The sequence below is a fragment of the Rhinichthys klamathensis genome, unplaced genomic scaffold (genome assembly GCF_029890125.1).
Source record: "Rhinichthys klamathensis goyatoka isolate OS25496 unplaced genomic scaffold, OSU_Roscu_1.1 h1tg000035l_1, whole genome shotgun sequence".
NCBI lineage: Eukaryota > Metazoa > Chordata > Actinopteri > Cypriniformes > Leuciscidae > Rhinichthys > Rhinichthys klamathensis.
The window spans coordinates 1,946,083-1,964,783 of NW_026606583.1; the positions used below are offsets into that span (position 1 = coordinate 1,946,083).

Below are 18,701 nucleotides of genomic sequence, written 5' to 3' on the forward strand. Positions count from 1 at the left end.
GAAGAGGGGAACCCCGTTTTTCCCGGACGTCCACGAACACGTGGTTAAGGCGTGGGCTGCGCCCCAGTCGGCGCGCACCCACTCTGCCACTCAGTCCTTGTTCGCACATGTAGACGAGGCGGTAGCCCACGGTTACGTGCGCATGCCCCCCGTCGAGGAGACCGTCGCCACTCACCTGTGCCCATCGACGTCTGCACTAGGCGCGGACCGCAGCCTGCCGTCCAAGCCCTGCAGGTTGACGGCCCACCAAGCGGATAAGGCGTACGGAGCGGCGGGAGAGGCAGTATCAGCTCTCCACGCCATGGCCATTCTACAGGTGTTCCAGGCGAAGTTGCTTAAGTCCCTGGATGGCGTTGCCTCTGTTGACGCTGACGTCATCCGGGATCTCCGCTCAGCTACGGACCTTGCACTGATGGCCACTAAACGCTCAGCGCAAGCCATCGGTCGCTCCATGGGGTTTCTGGTCGTTCTCCACAGGCACCTGTGGCTGACACTCTCCGATGTCAAGGATTCCGACCGGAAAACCCTGCTTAATGCTCCCATCACCCCAGCCGGTCTCTTTGGGAACGCGGTGGAGGCTGTCACGGAGCGTTTTTCGGAGACCCAGAAACGCGCTAAAGCTATGAGCCACGTGATCCCGCGTCGAGCGCCCCCAGCTCGTCAGCGTTCGCGCTCGTCATCGGCTAGCCGGGGCCAGCCCCAGAGCTCGGTGAGACAATCGCCTGCGCCGCGCACCGAGCCGGATGCTCGCGCTTCCCGGGGCAGACAATGGCAGGGACCCGGGAGAAAGAGCCAGGGCCAGAGAAGGAGCCCGCGCCGAGGGAAGGTCAGCGCGCCCCCCTCCGCGTCAAAGCCTTCTTCCTGACGGAGCGGCCAAGAGGAAGAGAGAGCGCGAAGGAGGACGGGACTCCAAGCGCCGTGTTCTTATGCATCGTGTCCCTCATGTTCAGTCGAGCGACGACGGCATATGTGTGAATGTTGTTTGTTCAAACAAAAAATTAATAAAAGCATGTATCCCTTCACAAAAAGAGCTTTTTCTTCCTCTTACACCTCACATTGTGTCACCCGCCCTTTCACGAGACAGCGCAGGGTCACACTCGATGACTATAATGGCATCTCTTGGGCACGAGATCGCCAGCACTACACTCAGCCCACTGCGAGCCGCACTCCCACCAGGGCTATCAGCCTCGCGGGAGTGCGGCTCCAGTCTAAACACTACACTGGGGGCGGCGATGACCGCAGTTCGAGCTCGCACTCTGAGTCATTTTCTAGGTGGCTGGGAATCAATTCCAGGCATTTCACCGTGGGTGTTGGGCTTAATTCGTCACGGGTATTCGCTTCAGTTCAGACGCAGACCACCCCGTTTCAACGGCGTGATCCCGTCATTAACTTTGCCCCAAAACGTTCCCGTTCTGAGACAGGAAGTTCTCAGTCTGCTCGAGAAAGGAGCGATAGAACCGGTTCCCCCGATCGAGAGGGAGAGCGGTTTCTACAGCCGCTACTTTGTGGTACCCAAGAGAGGGGGGGGTCTCCGTCCGATCCTGGACCTGAGACCCATAAACCGAGCACTTCACAAGCGCGCGTTCAAAATGACAACTTTGAAGCAGATTCTGGCGCAAGTTCGTCCCGGGGATTGGTTCGCTTCAGTGGATTTAAAGGACGCGTACTTTCATATCCAGATAGCAACGCGTCACAGGCGCTTTCTGAGGTTCGCGTTCGAGGGCACAGCTTATCAGTACTCAGTACTCCCGTTCGGACTGGCTCTGGCTCCCCGCACCTTTTCGAAGTGTGTGGACGCGGCGCTTTCTCCCCTCAGGTCGAGCGGAATGCGCATCCTAAATTATCTGGACGATTGGTTGATTCTAGCCCACTCGCGATCGGTCATGTGGAAATACTACTTCGTCACCTGGACTCGCTGGGGATGCGTGTAAACGAACAGAAAAGCGTGTTCACACCGAGTCAGACCACAACATTTCTGGGAGTGTGCTTGAACTCTATAACGATGCGAGCCCATCTCTCTCAAGAGCGCATAAGGTCTCTGACATTGTCTCTGGACCGTTTCAGACCGGGCAGGTCTGTGCCACTAAAGGAATTTCAGAGGCTGTTAGGTCTGTTGGCGGCAGCCTCCCCAGTGTGTCATCTGGGGCATATGCGCCCTCTTCAAATCTGGTTGAAGCTCCGAGTCCCTCGGGGGGCGTGGTCGTCCGGACTCAGGCGCATCACGGTCACCCGCAGCTGCATTCGCACTTTGGTACCGTGGAAAAACCCAGCGTTATTCAGTTCAGGGGTTCCGATGGGCACCGTGGCGCATCGCACCGCAGTCTTGACGGATGCATCAACCTCAGGCTGGGGAGCAGTGTGCATGGGCGCGACTGCCTCAGGCTTATGGACGGAGTCGCAGCGAACGTGGCATCTAAACCGCTTGGAATTGATGGCGGTATCCTTAGCCCTCGAAGCCTTCCGGTCACAGTTAGAGCGTCAGCATGTACTGATTTGGACCGACAACACGTCGGTGGACTCATACATAAATCGCCAGGGAGGCGTGTGCTCCAGACTCCTATTCGAGCAGGCGGCGAGTCTCCTGCTGTGGGCAGACCGGCACTTTCTATCCGTGAGAGCGGCGCATATTCCCGGTGTTTTGAATCGCGGGGCGGATATGCTCTCGAGGAATGGGATTCCTCATGGAGAGTGGAGGCTTCAACCGGGATCGGTGCAGATGATCTGGGATCGGTTCGGGAGGGCGGAGGTCGATCTGTTCGCCTCGAGCGAGAACGCGCACTGCCAGGCGTTCTTCTCGCTGTCTCGTTCCCCCTTGGGACGGACGAACGACGCCTTGACTTCGCGCTGGCCGAGAGCCAGACTTTACGCCTTTCCTCCGGTGAAGATTCTGCCCACAGTGTTATGCAAAATCAGGGAGGAGAAAGCGTCTGTGATTCTCGTAGCCCCGAACTGGCCGAATCAGCCCTGGTTCGCGGACATGATGGAATTACTGGTGGACTCCCCGTGGGAAATTCCGCTCAGGAGAGACCTGTTATCGCAGGCGAACGGCACGGTATGGCACCCCAACCCCGGGCTGTGGAACCTTCATGTATGGCCGCTGCGGGGACTCTGAATGAGCGGGACGCTCTGCACTCTCGAGCGATGAGCACTATCGCTGAGGTGCGCGCCCCATCCACTAGGCGTTTATACAGATTGAAATGGGAAGTTTTCTCTAAATGGTGCCAGGATATCAGTATTGACCCGGGTAATTGCGCCGTGTCGGATATTCTACGCTTCCTTCAGTACAGGATGGATAATGGGAGTTTACCGTCCACTCTGAAGGTGTATGTGGCTGCTATTTCTGCATTTCGCCTCCCGATCGAGGGACAGTCGATCGGTAAACATGCATCGGTGATCAGTTTTCTCAGGGGAGCTAGGAGATTATGTCCGTCACGGCCGCCTTCTGTGCCGCCGTGGGATTTAGCCCTAGTGTTGAGGGCTCTGTCTCTTCCACCGTTTGAGCCACTGGCTTCGATTGCGGTCAAGGAGCTTTCCCTGAAAACTGCTTTGCTTCTCGCTCTTGCTTCAGCGAAACGTGTGGGGGACCTGCAAGCGTTCTCGGTTCACGAGGACTGCATTCGTTTTGGACCAGGAGATTGTAATGTCACTCTTCGGCCAAGACAGGGGTACGTTCCGAAGTCACTCAATACTCCGTTCAAAGCGCAGGTTGTTTTACTGCCTGCATTGTCTTCTGAGTTATCAGTCTCGCGTGATATCGATGCTCAGAGCGCTGTTTGCCCAGTCAGGGCTTTACGGATGTATATGACTCGCTCAGCCGCTTTTCGTCAATCAGATCAGCTATTTGTATGCTTTGGCGGTTGCAACAAGGGACGTGGAGTTTCGAAACAGAGGCTTGCTCACTGGATTGTGGATGCTATTGCCTTGGCTTATGATTGCCAGGGGGTGGTCTGTCCCCTCAACATTAAGGCTCATTCGACGAGGGCGATCGCCTCTTCGTGGGCCTGGTCCAGAGGTATGTCTATAAGGGACTTGTGTCTTGCTGCTGGCTGGTCTTCTCAGAATACGTTCGCCAGATTTTATAAGTTGGATGTACCTTCTGTTGCGTCTCAAGTGCTTTCGGTGAGCTGAGCCTTCAGGTTGTGCATGAATGCTTGATTTATGTGTTGTGCTTATGCAACTGTCGCCGCTTTGCTGCTGACTTGTATTATACTTGCTATTACTCTGTGTTGTTCTGCCCTGAATGATTCAGTGCAAGACTTCCCTCTATTCATTTGCTTGGGATATGCAAATTTTGATGAGGTTTAGACAGCGCGCTATTGGCTCGCTTCGCCCTATCAGGAGCTCGTATTTCTAGTAGCGCAGCTATTGGATGAGGGTTCTGTCATTCTCGAGTGGGTGGGTTCTCTGCTCCACGGCGGGATTTGACACAGTTCCCATACTACGTCATCGACGTAAATGTCGAAGTGACCGCCTTGAAAGGGAACGTCTCCGGTTACTTTCGTAACCTCGGTTCCCTGAAAGGCAGGGAACGAGACATTTACGTCGAACGCCGTGTCGCTTGTTCATTCGAGCGTTCAGTCGTATTCTGATGCAATTGACGTGCGTATGCAATTTATACTGCCAGCAGGCGTGTCAGTATTTGCATATTTTGCGTCAATTGGCCAGCTGTCTCCAGCTGGCGTTAGCCCATAAGATTTCAGCAGAAGTGAAGAAGGGGAGGAGTTCCCATACTACGTCATCGACGTAAATGTCTCGTTCCCTGCCTTTCAGGGAACCGAGGTTACGAAAGTAACCGGAGACGTTTTACAACGAATGGTAAAACACCTGTTGGAAAGCATCTTTTGCAGTGATTTTTGTGTGAGCATATCAGTGAACACCCCAGACCACTCGGTGAGTTTCACGTCTTTGTAAACTAAAGTTAAATGCGTTTTATGAAGGATTGTTCCTGTGGACCTATGCAACCATTGTGGAGGTGGAGGGGTGCAACCACAGAAACCGAAAATTCTCGGGCCAGCAGCATGTGTCCAAATTTCAATCTTAACCGTTCTGTTGGAAACAGATGGAACAGATGGACAGATGGAAACTAGCTTAAGCTAAATCTGGTGCAAAGCATCTTTAATTAATGTTTTTTTGCAAATTGTCCTTGTTGAAATAAATAAATAAACAAACGAACAAAAACAATAATAATAACGCCAACGATTTCAATAGGTGCCTCCGCACCTTCGGTGCTTGGCCCCTAAAAATAAAGTTATTGATTGTTACATATGTATTATTTGTTTTGTCTATTTGAAAGTGAATTTGTGTGTGTATGTGTCTGTATGTTTGCTAATGTATGCATGATACTGTTTTACTGATTGTTAAATTCCGCCTCATGTAAAATCTGTTGAAATTTGATTTTAACCTTGGATCGACTGCATGGAGGAAGGTGTCTCAATGCCCCAGCTAAACTTAAAAGAAAATGCTCTTCCTCATCTGACTTGCTATTAATGCCATTCAGGACACAGGGCTGATCTGCCTCAGCCCTTCTCTCTGAAGCAAGAGTACGGCGAGAAGTTTTAGCTGTGCAGAGTGGTGGCACATTAGGGGAGTCAGGAGATCCGGGCTGTGTGGTGTTGGCCTGGGTTTGGGTCAGGGACTGTGTGCTCTCATCTGATATCTGTGGGGGACAAATCAGAAAATTAATTTAAAAAATGAAAATGATATATATATATACAGATAAAGAATACTACTAATAATAATCATAATTCCATCCTTTTACAGAAATAATAATAATTCTTTCCTCTGACAGAAATAATAACAATTGCCTTTCATGCCTGTAACATGTCATGTTAGCATGTTAAATGACAAGTAGCCTTTATAATTAAAACAAACTCAATGGCTGTTGGCTCATTGCTCGAACCGTATCCTATAACGATAAGTCACTGGCAAATCAGTGGCTGTAATTAAATCATATCACATGATACTATGTAGAAACTATCGAGCATAAATGAACAGTTATTAAAAAAGAAACTTAACTTCATTCAATGCTGAAAAATAGTTTCTGCGATCTGAGCAAAGTGCACTAATATTTTTAGTGGCGCTTTAACACGAAACAGGAAACTTGTAAGTATTCATGTAAAGGCTGATTTATACTTCTGCGTCGGACCTACGCCGGAGCCTCTACGCTATAGATTACGCTTTGGTTTTAATTTATACTTCTGCATCGTTGTCCGCGTTGACGCGCAATTACACATGCAGAGGGAGCATGTGAAACAGGCGAGCGGTTCTAGCAGGCCAATCACAGCGCTTGCGGTACGCGTAGAATTGACGCGTTGTTAAATTTTTGGAGAGGTGCACGTCAGGGTACGCCGAAGGGTACGCATGCTACACACAGCCAACCACGTAGCTACGGCGTGAGTTCGACGCAGAAGTATAAATTGAGCTTTAGGTCTGCCCAGTGTCACTGAAAATTTCAGACACTGTGAATAGTTCAGAACACCGGCCTCGTGGTCAGGGGCGTCACTAGGCCCTTTTTAGGGGGGCTTCAGCCCCCCTAAACTTCTGCCTAGCCCCCCTAAAAATGTGAGATTAATGTAGGCTACACAAATTCGTGTTCGCTTCAGTCTTGTTATAATCAGATTCAGCGCGTTCTTCATCTTCAATCCGCAGCGGCGCCGAGCAGAGAGCACGTCAGAAACAGAGGACAGGGTGTGTGTGTGTGTGTGTGTTCATGTGTGTGTTTATCTGAGCCTCATTGGTCTGTCACTGCTCGTCAATGTCAGAATATTTGAGATGACCAATCAAATCAAAGTAGGCGGGCTTAATGTTCACAGACGCTGCTGAGCGCGAATTTTAACAATGCGACTCGACGCGTACGGTCAAGTGCGAGATAAGATGTAAGTAGCTAAACTTAACATTTCATATTTTACCTTTTTCATGTCATAAATGTTAAACGAATGACAAAAAATAATCAGGCAAACTAATATAGTTGTGTCAAATTTCGCCATTTTGAGCTGAAAATAGGCCTATGTAACGTGACTCATGTAATAATTAGTTTACAAGAAACATTAACAAAGCCGTTTTCATCATGTTAGGCACAAGATTAATAATGAATGTGTACATATTGAGAATATAATACAAATTGTAGCCTTTAGTAAATTAAAAAAGCTCAGCTTTAGGAGGGGAAGAGGGAAGAGACTGATAAAGAAAGAGTGATGAGAAGAGAGCAGCAGGTATTGACAAAAAAATAATCTGCCCACTGACATGGTTTTAAAGCGATTTCTTATCCTTTTTTTGGTCTTCAAACGTCTTGAAATGCACATATCAGAGAAATAAAAAATTTGAACCCCCTACCAACCTCAAATTTAGGACCTCTGTGATTATAAAGCCCTGTCTACGGCCCTGTATTAGGCATAAGATCAATAATAAATGTGTAGCCTACATATTGTGAATGCATTTAATAAACTTACCTTTAGTAGCTTTCAGTAAATAAACGCGTCTGAGAAAATGATTCATAGGCAAAATCACCCTATCAGTTGACCCTATGTTTACTTTCTTCACTGACAGACAAAAATGAAAAGCCTTTATCAGTCAAAGCTCAGCTTTAGGAGGGGAAGAGACAGGGCAAGATAAAAACAAAGAGAAAAAGAGTGTGATGATGATGAGGAGAGAAAATAATCAGCTGCCCACTATCCAAGTTTTTTGGCCTTCAGAACATCTTAAAATACACATATGTGATCAGAGAAATCAAAATTTTCTCGGGGAGACCCCGAACCCCCGTATTTGCCCTGCCTCACATTTGGGATCACAGTTATTATAAAACCGTGCCTTTGCATCGTAATGAAAATGGTTAATTGTGAGCTTTAGATCCTAAACTAAAGTGTTACATTTTTTATAATTTTTTTAAAAATCATATTGGGGGCTTAGCCCCCCTAAAATGAAAATCCTAGTGACGCCCCTGCTCGTGGTGTTCACTCACGGCCCTCGTCCTCGTCCTGCTTGACACAGTATACAACTTTATACAACTTTCATTTTTAACTTGCATCACAAAAGTAAACTACAGAAATACTTTTTTTGTTTAATTGAGAAATTATAAGTGACATTAAAATATATATATATAGAAAATTTTGAATGAACACATTTTTAACTTAAATTTGATTTCTTAAAGGACAAGTTCGGTATTTTACACTTAAAGCCCTGTTTTAAGATCGTTTCTGATGAAATAGAACGGTTAAGATTGAAATTTGGACACATGCTGCTGTCCCGAGAATTTTCGGTTTCTGTGGTTGCACCCCTCCACCTCCACAATGGTTGCATAGGTGGACAGGAACAATCCTTCATAAAACGCATTAAACTTTAGTTTACAAAGACGTGAAACTCACCGAGTGGTCTGGGGTGTTCACTGATAAGCTCACACAAAAATCGCTGCAAAAGATGCTTTCCAACAGGTTTTATTGTAGTTTTTGTCCAACTCCATTGACTTGTAATGGATCATGTGCTGTGAGGTACGGTATTACTCCGCCGCCGGAAACGGAAATGGGGTTGTTTGTATTCTTCTGCTTCTTCTGTGTATTCAATGAAATGCCAGTGGTTTGCTTGCAATTGGCAAAGGTGCATTATCGCCACCAACTGGGCTGGAGTGTCTATTATTCAAGCTCTCAATGGAAGAATGTACGGGTGTGAGGCGTTTGGAAAAATAGATCCACAGTTTTACAACGAATGGTAAAACACCTGGAAAGCATCTTTTGCAGTGATTTTTGTGTGAGCATATCAGTGAACACCCCAGACCACTCGGTGAGTTTCACGTCTTTGTAAACTAAAGTTAAATGCGTTTTATGAAGGATTGTTCCTGTGGACCTATGCAACCATTGTGGAGGTGGAGGGGTGCAACCACAGAAACCGAAAATTCTCGGGCCAGCAGCATGTGTCCAAATTTCAATCTTAACCGTTCTGTTTCATCAGAAACGATCTTAAAACAGGGCTTTAAGTGTGAAACACATAACTTGTCCTTTAACCATTCTCTCAATAAGAGAAAATAGTTGGTCCATTCTCTCTCTCCTCTTCTCTCTCTCCTCTCCTCTCCTCTCCTCTCCTCTCCTCTCCTCTCCTCTCCTCTCCTCTCCTCTCCTCTCCCTTTCCTCTCCTCTCCTCCTCCTCTACCTCTCCTCTCCTCGAAAATTGATGTCTTCCCTAAGTACCTCGACCAGCTCATCAACATGGCCTCTTTTTCTCTTGGCTGGTGGTGGTCGTGGCTCCTCCTCATCTTCGTCATGCACTGCTGAACTTGAGCCTGGTGTGTCCTCAGGGAAGGAGGCAAGTTGGAAATGGGGGTTGGTGGAATGCCTCTGTCCCAACACCTTATCCATGTGGGCAAACCACGGCCAAGTTTTAGCACTCGCTCCCTTACACTTGCAATTCTACGGCAGAGCAAATAAACCATGCCTGTTAACAAAAACAACAACAGCACAATACATTTCAGCAAAGACGGGCCAATTAACTTGCTTACTTTGTATTGTGTTTTTAAGTACTTCCATTTTCTTGCTGCCTTTTTGGGAGTGGCCTTCCCCAGCAGGCCCATTTTCCTCAGAACTGCCCTAAAACAAGAGAAAAGGGAAACACTTATGAAAAACAGTGCAATCTTAACATTACAAAACATGCATACAAAAGTCCTCAGGTTTGGTTAAAACATTTGTAAACATACCTTGCATGACAGCACTACCAAAAACAACAAAGTGAAAGACTATTGCCTTATCTACTGGTTGTCTTATTGTTGTGGGCTTTGAATAGGGTGAGGACTATTTACTATAATACACAAGAGAGCCTAGTGGAAATAGGCCTTACCCCCAAGCCACACTGGCCGAGTTTTTGTCCCCGGTAAATAAATGGTCGTGGTCAGCCCTCATTTTAATAAATTCAGGTGTCCGCACCTGGAGCCCTAAAACAAAAGAAAATTTTACAACACGTTTTGCAAGCGAAGGGTCCATCAGTTGTATCCTTCATTGCCTGAGAAACAAAGGGCGCATTTGAAGTCGCATTATAATCGGGGTAGCCTTTGTCACTCCGCGGTGACACAATTGGCCTTCGAAGGGTGCAGCCTTTGAATTGGGACAGCCTTCGCCGTGCCGATGTGACGCAATCACACTTTAAATGCCTCTCCAGAGGACGCAGCCTCCGAATTGGGACAAAGCTCATGTTATAAACAGTCACTTGTCGCCAACTAATGGCATAACAATGTAATCGATACAATCGTTGTTTGAAGCAACAAGTTTTTTTTTACAAAAGGTGAATTGCTCTTATGATCGCTACCGTAGACATCAGTGTTTATATCCGAACTATAAACTTTTATCCCAGTACTTCTGTGATCATTTTAATATTTGCAACACAGAAACAACAACATTGTGTGGTTGAAAATACTTTAAGTGATGCTGTTTCATACCTACACATAACTGCTTTCTCAGCAGCAACGCAAACACAGATTTGAATGTTCCGTTGTGATTTTGTCAAATGTTTAATAGACAGAGGTGAATTGTTGTAATTTAGAAATGAGATTGAGTGAGCGATTACTTATGCATCTCTACTTCTAAAGTGTTAAAAATAGTTGTGTTCATGAGGAGAAAAACAGAAGAAAGACTCTGTCTCACCTCTGATCCTCTTAATTTCATATGGACCACCTTGGACTTCAGACCTGCTAGCATTTGGTCTTATAGATGTTCTTCGTGACATTTTCACTTTAGTGTTCTTGCCTATTGGGCCTGGAGTCTGAGGCTGGCCCAAAGGCATTTGGAGATCAAGGCTCTGATCCCGTGATCTCCTTCCTTCTGGGGATTTGGGAGTTTTCTCCTCAGACTGAGACTCGAAGAGAATTTGCTGGACAACCTCACCAGCACTGAACTTCTGAGGCGTTTTCAAGGGTGTTCTCTTCTTCTGGGAGACAGGAGTTACACTTTTCTCTGTCAATGAGGGGGTGATGGACCCTACAGACGGCATATCATCGACAGTTTTCTCTTCCTGACTTCCATGAAATGAGCTCTGAGGGATAGTTAGTCCAGTAAGACTTTCATTTATCCAGGAGAAAAGATCCTCGAAATCTAGTTCTGGAGTTGTGACCGGTTCAGGGCAACTTTTAACATCTGCAGCGGGAGCTTCCTCATGATCAACCTGAGGTCTTCCAAGAGGTTTTTTTGGTAGCTCAGATTTCCATGGTGATTTAGCAACAATGTCCGTTTTTTTGGTAGAGTTCATTTGGAAGAGCTCAAAAAAAGGATCATTCTCAACAGATTGATCCACAGATGGTGGTAAATTTGACCCATCTTTTAAACAAGTGTCTGCAAGTATAGCACACATGACAATCACGGATATGAAATTATATTCTAGCAGAATTAGCAAAACTAGAAAAAAAACTAAAGTAAACATGTTGCAAAAAAGAAATTTATAGAATATTACAGAAAATAAATTTCATGATCACTAACCAAACAAATGCTCTGACTTCCTCTTCTCTGCATGAACGGGTGTGCTTTTTTCCTGCTGGTCTTTCAAAGCCTATAGGATGACAGAACCAAAATTTAACAAAATAAATAAATGATAAATTAACAAAAAATACCCATCATCTGTTTCACAAGACTCACATCAACTACACACCTGAACTGTTTTGTCTTTTCCAGCTGTCAGTGTCTTGGGTGGTGGGTACTCAAACCTAACAATGACAAGATGAAACCACACAAAATTAATTATTGTCAGAACAAGGATTCTCCAAGAAAGAAAACTTTTAATTTTTTTCCCTAATTATAATGAAAATCAGAATCACCTGTAAGAACGATCAATGATTGTGATGAGATCACCATGCTTTAACCGTTCAGATTGATTGAGAACTTGTCCATTAATACGTGTGGGGTTCACAGAGCTTAAATTGGTCAAAATGAGCTTAAACAAGAGAGAGACAATAAATTAACATCATGTCATGTGTTCTTATATGCAAAGAAACAGTTTAAGGAAACAAGAGATGAAGTCAAACTTATAGTGTTATACCACAACATAATTACCTCGTTGTTCTCATTCAGCTCTATTTTACAGTGCTCATCTGACACCTGCGGCAACTGAATACGAATATCACAGTCCAGCTTCCTAAAAAGGTAGAGTCCACAATAAAACTGCATCTTTGTCCATTTGCATTTTTGATGAATGAGAAATATTAAACTATGCATGTGGTGTATTTATTTATTCAATGCCATATCAGCAGCAATGGATATTCATGGCAAAAATCAACACTATTTCAACTTTTTGATTAGAATATAATTTCAATGCATTGTTTTTAATGTGGTTTAAGTTGATATTCAAAGATGCATCTCCCATGTATTTATTGTTTCACCATAAATTATTCAAATAGATTAAAATATAATTCTATCAATTGCTTCTTGCATTAGTGCCTTTTTGCAGGTAACATTTTGTTTTTGTTCATTAACATTTCAAATAATTATAGTTACAGCAGACGAAAGATATATGCACCACACAATCATGTACATTATTCATTTGTTGTTCAAGTTTTTTCTTTTTTGAATTATACACAACATTAAACTTGCGTATTTAAACAATTTAGTTTAATTTGTCACCTTTTCACTCGTCCACTTTCATAAACCACTATTACATAACAGAACAAAACTTAGATAGGCCTAAGTGAATATTTTACAAAACATAACTGTAAATATAATAAAATTAATTAGAGATGTTGAATGCTTGAATCTGATTGTTTGACGAACGTTCTAAGGTGTGCAAATTATTATTTTCAGGGAAACGCATGGCTAAAGTAGTTCCAGGCAGGTCTTGACCGCATTAGAGTTGCATATCACTTCGCGTATTTAACTGTAATAACGGAAAATAGGATACAATTCATAACAAGGAAAAAAAAAATGACAGACAAGTTCTAGCCTCATGGAAACAGGGCTGGAGAGCAAACAGATCATGTCTGTCTGTCACAGGGCACACGTGTGAAACAAGCCTGAGAAGCTACTGGGCAGCTTCGGCAAAAGAAAAAAAATGGAGTGAAATCCTCTCAGGAAACAAAAGATCAAATGAAAATCAAGCCAAGGATCACCAGGAAAAAAAACCTCTGCTAACATGCAGCCCCATGCGCAGTAGGGGTTCAGCGAAAAAAATCGGCAGCTGGCAGCAGGAAGTAGCTGCCACTGGCAGCCGACAGCCCCATAGACATAATAAATACATAAATATAGTATTTATTATGTCTATGGACAGCCCTACCAAATTAGGAGGGACCTGTCACTTCGTGGCAGCCAATCAGTATCGTCCAACGTTGCAGCAACCAATCACATGTAACTGGAAGTCAAGCAACAGCAGCCAATGGTCAATGGTGGCGCCGGCGATAGTAAACCATACTAAACTTTCTGGCTAGGCTTTTTAAAGCCAACTTAAAATTTGTCTACGAACATTACCATCTAGTTCAGGATTGTTATCGAGCATTCTGATTTCAGAACAACAAATAAGCTGTTTCAAAAGTTACAGCTGCTTTATTAAACAAAGCCAAGAATGTATTAAAGTAGTACTACAAATGTAAAAGTGAACTTAAATGATAGCAAAATATGATTTTGCTATCATTTAAGCAAAATCAGGCAAAATTAAGCAAAATTGAGGTAGCCTGCGCACCAGTGACGTGGGCAGAACATACATACATTAGACTGATAAAAGTCTGGCCTGCAAGGCAGGAACTTCCAGATTATAGAATCTCACAAATGTAGACGGGGAGGCCCAGCCCGCCGCCATACAGATGTCGTGAATGGAAATTCCACTGGACCATGCCCACGACGAGGCCATGCCTCTTGTGGAATGAGCCCTGATGCCCAGAGGGCATCGCAGACCTTTTGAAGCATAGGCAGCAGAAATCGCGTCCACTATCCATCTGGATAGGGACTGTTTCGAGGCGGCGAGACCTTTGGTGCGCCCGCCAAACGAAACGAAAAGCTGCTCGGAGCGTCTGAAAGGGGCTGAGCGTGTTAAGTAAGCTCTCAGTGCCCTGACAGGGCATAGGAGACTGTCGCTGCCCGCGCTGTCGGATGCTGGCAGAGCCGACAGAGAAATGACCTGCGCTCTGAAGGGAGTGCCAATCACCTTCGGGACATAGCCATGTCTCGGTTTGAGGATGACTTTAGAGTCATTCGGGCCAAACTCAAGGCACGCTGCACTAACAGATAGCGTTTAACTGATGACAGAGCCAAAAGAAAAACGGTTTTGAGCGAGAGGTATTTTAGATTAGTTAAATCTAATGGTTTGACGGGATGCATCTTTAGGGCCTCTAGGACCACGGAGAGATCCCAAATAGGAACTGAAGGTGGGCGCGGAGGGTTCATCCTTCTGGCTTCTCTCAAGAAGCGGATGACCAGCTCATTCCTTCCTAGCGACCGGCCTTGCTTCGACTCAGCAAAGGCTGCGACGGCCGCCACGTAAACTTTCTGCCCTTATCCAGCAGCTCTTGAAGGAAACTGAGCACCTGCGAAACCTCACCCGTTTTGGGGTCCAGGTTTTTGTCGGTGCACCATTTGGAGAACACAGACCATTTAGACGCATATAGCCGTCTCGTAGAGGGGGCTCTAGATTGCGTGATCATGTTCATCTCCTTCTCGTGATCAACTCCTTCTGGCAGGATAACGGGTATCCGTTGATCAACCACACATGCAGAGACCAGCGCTCTGGGTGGGGATGCCAGATCGAGCCGCAGGCTTGAGAGAGGAGGTCCCTCCTCACCGGAATCGGCCACGGGGCTGTGTGTGACAGCCGTGTTAGTTCCGGGAACCAGGTTTGGTTCTCCCATCGCGGGGCTATGAGGAGCACCGGGCTGTGTGATTCCCTGATTCTCTTGATTACCTGCGGTAACATTGAGATCGGAAGGAAGGCATATAGCGGGCGTCTGGGCCAGAGTTGGGCCAGCGCATCCTCGTTCTTTGAAAAGAACACTGGGCAATGAGCGTTGTCCTTTGACGCGAATAGGTCGACTTCCGCTCTGCCAAAGAGGCGCCACAGCAGCTGGACTGTTTGGGGGTGTAATGACCACTCCCCGGGGGGGATATTGTCCCTGGACAATCTGTCCGGTCCCTCGTTCAGGATCCCTGGCACGTGCGTCGCTCTCAGCGAACGCAGGAAGCACTGGGCCCAAACGAGGAGGCGTTCCGTCAGGTCGCAGAGGCTCCTGGACCTGACACCGCCCTGGCAGTTCACGTAGGACACAACCGACATGTTGTCCGAGCGGACTAGAACGTGTTGGTCCTGTATGAACGGGAGGAAGCGCTTCAGCGCGTTCTCGACCACCAACATCTCCAGACAGTTTATGTGAAGGCATTTCTCTCTGTCTGACCACAGGCCAAAGACTGGTCTGCCCTCGAAAAGGCCGCCCCAATCTGAGTTGGAGGCGTCTGTCGAGATGATTTTCCGGTGGGAAATCACTCCCATCCTCGTCCCCTGCTGGTACCAATTGGCCGCTAACCAGGGCTGCAGAGCTGAAATGCAGCTCTGAGATATCCTGATCCGCTTGTAGCCACGCGTCCACCCATGACGGGGTACGCGGGCGTTCAACCAGCGTTGTAGTGGGCGCATGCGCAGTAAACCCAGCTGAAGCACTGCTGCAGCTGAGGCCATACAGCCCAGCATCCTCTGAAATTTCTTCAGGGAGGCGGTTCTGCCCTTCTGGAAAGATGCGGCCAGCTGTCGAGCACGGCGCGCGCGCTCTGTCGACAGCTGAGCTTTCATAGCCACGGAGTCCAGTTCCATCCCTAAAAAGGAGATTGACTGGCTGGGCCGTAATGAGCTCTTGGGCCAATTGGGTGAGCGCCGCGTCCATGCACTTCGTAAATGTACGGGGTGCCAGGGACAGGCCGAACTGGAGGACAGTGTACTGATATACCTGGCCGTCGAAGGCGAATCTCAAGAATGGCCGGTGACGGGGTATAATCTGCATCTGAAAATATGCGTCTTTCAGATCGAGAGATATAAACCAGTCCCTCGGGCGAATTTGCGCGAGGATCTGCCTGGTTGTAATCATTTTGAACGGTCTCCTCATGAGAGCTTTGTTCAAAAATCTCAGATCTAATATAGGCCTCAGGCCTCCGTCCTTCTTCGGTACGAGAAAATAACGGCTGTAAAAGCCTGACTCGCTCAGAGAAGGCGGCACCGGTTCTATAGCTCCTTTGCACAGCAGTTTGGCTATTTCTGAGTAGATGTGCTACTTTCGCGCTCACTGTCGACTCGGTCCGAGCGTGAAAACGCGGGGGACGGCGAGCGAACTGTAGTGCATAGCCCTGTCTTATTGTGCTCAGCACCCACTCTGAAACCCCTGGAATGGCTTCCCATGCTTGTGCATGTGTGGATAGGGGGAGAATGGCCTCCGGGTTCCGGTCGCCGCACACTGTGGGCTTCGGGAACTGAAACGGAGACGTGGGCGCGGCGTGCGCGCCCTTGGTGCTGGACAAAGTGGCTCGCTGACAGCCGCTTTGGGCTGGTTCGCACATAACGACCCGATTACATTGAATGGGGAGCGTTTTACAATGGCTTTCTGAAGCGCGAGCGGCGCTTGAGGCGGAGCGACTGATAGTACACGCGAGCTCTCGTGAGCGGGCTCGTAGCATACATTCACAGTCTGACCGGTATGAGTGCTTAGATACTCGCTGGCAGCGATGGCACGCTGTTTCATATGTGACGTCCCGGTTACTTTGAGCAGGGAACGTTTTCTGAGAGCTTTGTGGCGAGTGAGCGGCGCCGGAGGTGAGGCATTTATTGGCAAGCGTGAGCGCGCTGGGGCGGGCGTGTGACTTACAACCGCAGCCTGACTCATATGGGTGTCTGTATGCGGCGGCTCGCTGACAGCAACAGCTGGCTGTTTTACATGAGGCGACCCGGTTACCGTGAACGGGGAGCGTGCCATGAACATTCTGTGACGCGCGAGCAGCGCCGGAGACAGTGTGTCTGTTAGTAAGAGTGAGCGCTTGTGAGCGGGCACGTGACTTACACTCATAACCTGACTGACTTGAGGTTGAAATGGCCGTGTGACAGAGTGGGCATGAGATGGACGCGAGCGCGAGTTCGCGGGCGCGATGTTTACATCTAACACTCGAGCGGCATTTGCCAGCTTTATGAGAGTGGGCTCTGTGGGCCAGAGGGACACATGTTTTTGAGTGCTTGTGTGTAGGGGTGAACACTGGGGCGTGTTCACCCCTACATTTCCTACACTTAAAACACCAGTGGCGTGAGCCGGATAAACAGAAATTACACTCTTTATGGGATCTCTGTGGGTCGCCGTAAAAACGGCGTTTGTGTGCAGGCGAGAGGGCATTATAACCGGCTTGTTGGCTGCTAAATAATCTCCTGCAGTAGCCCTCTGTGGGGGTACTGACAAGGCATGGCGTTTTGACGGTGGTCCGGCCGCAGCGGGACTCACCCGTCTTTTCTCCCCTGATGTTAGGAGGGCTTCGCTTGCTCGGGCTTCAACGCAATCCTCGGCCGGGGTCCCCGCAGGGGAAGCGGCCTGCGGCGGCTGTCCGAGCGCGATCTAGGGCGGCCGCCCTGTCGACGTTGTGAAGCGGCAGGCTTGGCTGGACGCTGAGTGGAGCTTCTAGCAGGCGGCTTGTCACGTGAGCGGCCTGTGGCTGAGCTAGAGTGTCGTGGCAGAAACAAATTCATGGCCTGCGAGGTCTTCTGTACTTCGGAGTAGGGGTGTGCGATATCACGGTTTTTGATCGTGGACGAATAAAATGTCTCCACGATCTGCTTTTGAAGAAATATCGTAGTATCGTGCATTTTATCAGTTGCAGTTCTGGCGCCGAGCTCCGTCTCAGCATACAACAAATGTTAACGCAGAGGAACGGGACACTGCAGTTCACAGAAGTTCATTATTTGCATGTGCTTTGAAGCCTTGCTGGTTAAACATGTAATTTACGTGCTGATGCGCTGTTCTGACGTGTGCTATCTGAGCGCATACACCCGAAGCACACGGTCACTAAAAGCCTGTCTAACAGCGTCTGTTTACTGGACTACGTTATAAGTTATCTTTCGAGTCTTATTGCGCTAATATTGTCAAATACACACAAGGTTTACATAAACAAAGTTGGTTATGTCTAAAGTGAAAGCAAACAGAAAAAAAATGAGAGAAAATCTGCTTGTCAAATGCGTGTATATTAGACGCGTCGCGTGCAGTTCTTAAAGCGACAGTAGCCAGTTAGTAAACAAGCTGCCTCTTGTCCTTAAAGAGATAGTTCACCCAAAAATAAAAATTCTGTCATTATTTACTCACTCTAATGTTGTTCCAAACCTGTATTAATTTCTTTCTTCTGTTGAAAATAAAAGTTATTTGGAAGAATGTGGCTAACCAAACAGTTGCTGGTCCCCATTGACTTCCATAGTAGGAAAATACTATGGAAGTCACTGGAGTAGCAACTGTTTGGTTAGCCACATTCTTCCAAATAACTTTTATTTTCAACAGAAGAAAGAAACTTATTCGGGTTTAAAACAACTTGAGTGTAACGTGGTGCGGTGAAGGCAGATACGTGGAACAAGAATCTTTACACTGGGAAACCAACACTCACGTTAATCCTGAAACATATAACAACTCACAAAGACAGGGCAGAAACACAGGGCTTAAATAATCAGGGACAAACGAGCTAGACAGGATAACAAGGGGGCGTGGTTAACAAGAAACACCTGGGATAACTAATGGACAAGACAGGGAACCA

General features: G+C 47.1%; 3 protein-coding genes across 3 annotated transcripts in view; all 3 read right to left on the minus strand.

The window, feature by feature from the left end:
• Nucleotides 1–5,331: 5,331 nt before the first annotated feature.
• On the minus strand, nt 5,332–10,355 carry LOC130080493 (uncharacterized). Its single transcript, XM_056245850.1, has 4 exons — nt 9,820–10,355; nt 9,485–9,572; nt 9,177–9,395; nt 5,332–5,656 (listed from the first exon to the last, which is right to left on the minus strand). Exons 1-4 carry the CDS (start codon nt 9,960–9,962, stop codon nt 5,348–5,350), a joined length of 759 nt encoding a protein of 252 aa, XP_056101825.1. The 5' UTR covers nt 9,963–10,355; the 3' UTR covers nt 5,332–5,347.
• Nucleotides 9,962–11,701, minus strand: LOC130080411 (uncharacterized). Its single transcript, XM_056245762.1, has 4 exons — nt 11,617–11,701; nt 11,448–11,517; nt 10,620–11,303; nt 9,962–9,981 (listed from the first exon to the last, which is right to left on the minus strand). The coding sequence occupies exons 3-4, from the start codon at nt 11,218–11,220 to the stop codon at nt 9,962–9,964; spliced, it is 621 nt and encodes a 206-aa protein (XP_056101737.1). The 5' UTR covers nt 11,221–11,303; nt 11,448–11,517; nt 11,617–11,701.
• A 77-nt stretch (nt 11,702–11,778) lies between these two features.
• Nucleotides 11,779–18,701, minus strand: part of LOC130080412 (proliferation marker protein Ki-67-like) — a 39,326-nt gene continuing 32,403 nt past the window's right edge. The window contains exons 2-3 of the mRNA XM_056245763.1: nt 12,018–12,099; nt 11,779–11,898 (exon numbers count right to left, since the gene is read on the minus strand). Coding sequence (XP_056101738.1) covers nt 11,779–11,898; nt 12,018–12,099 — 202 coding nt within the window. The remainder of the gene's footprint in view (nt 11,899–12,017; nt 12,100–18,701) is intronic.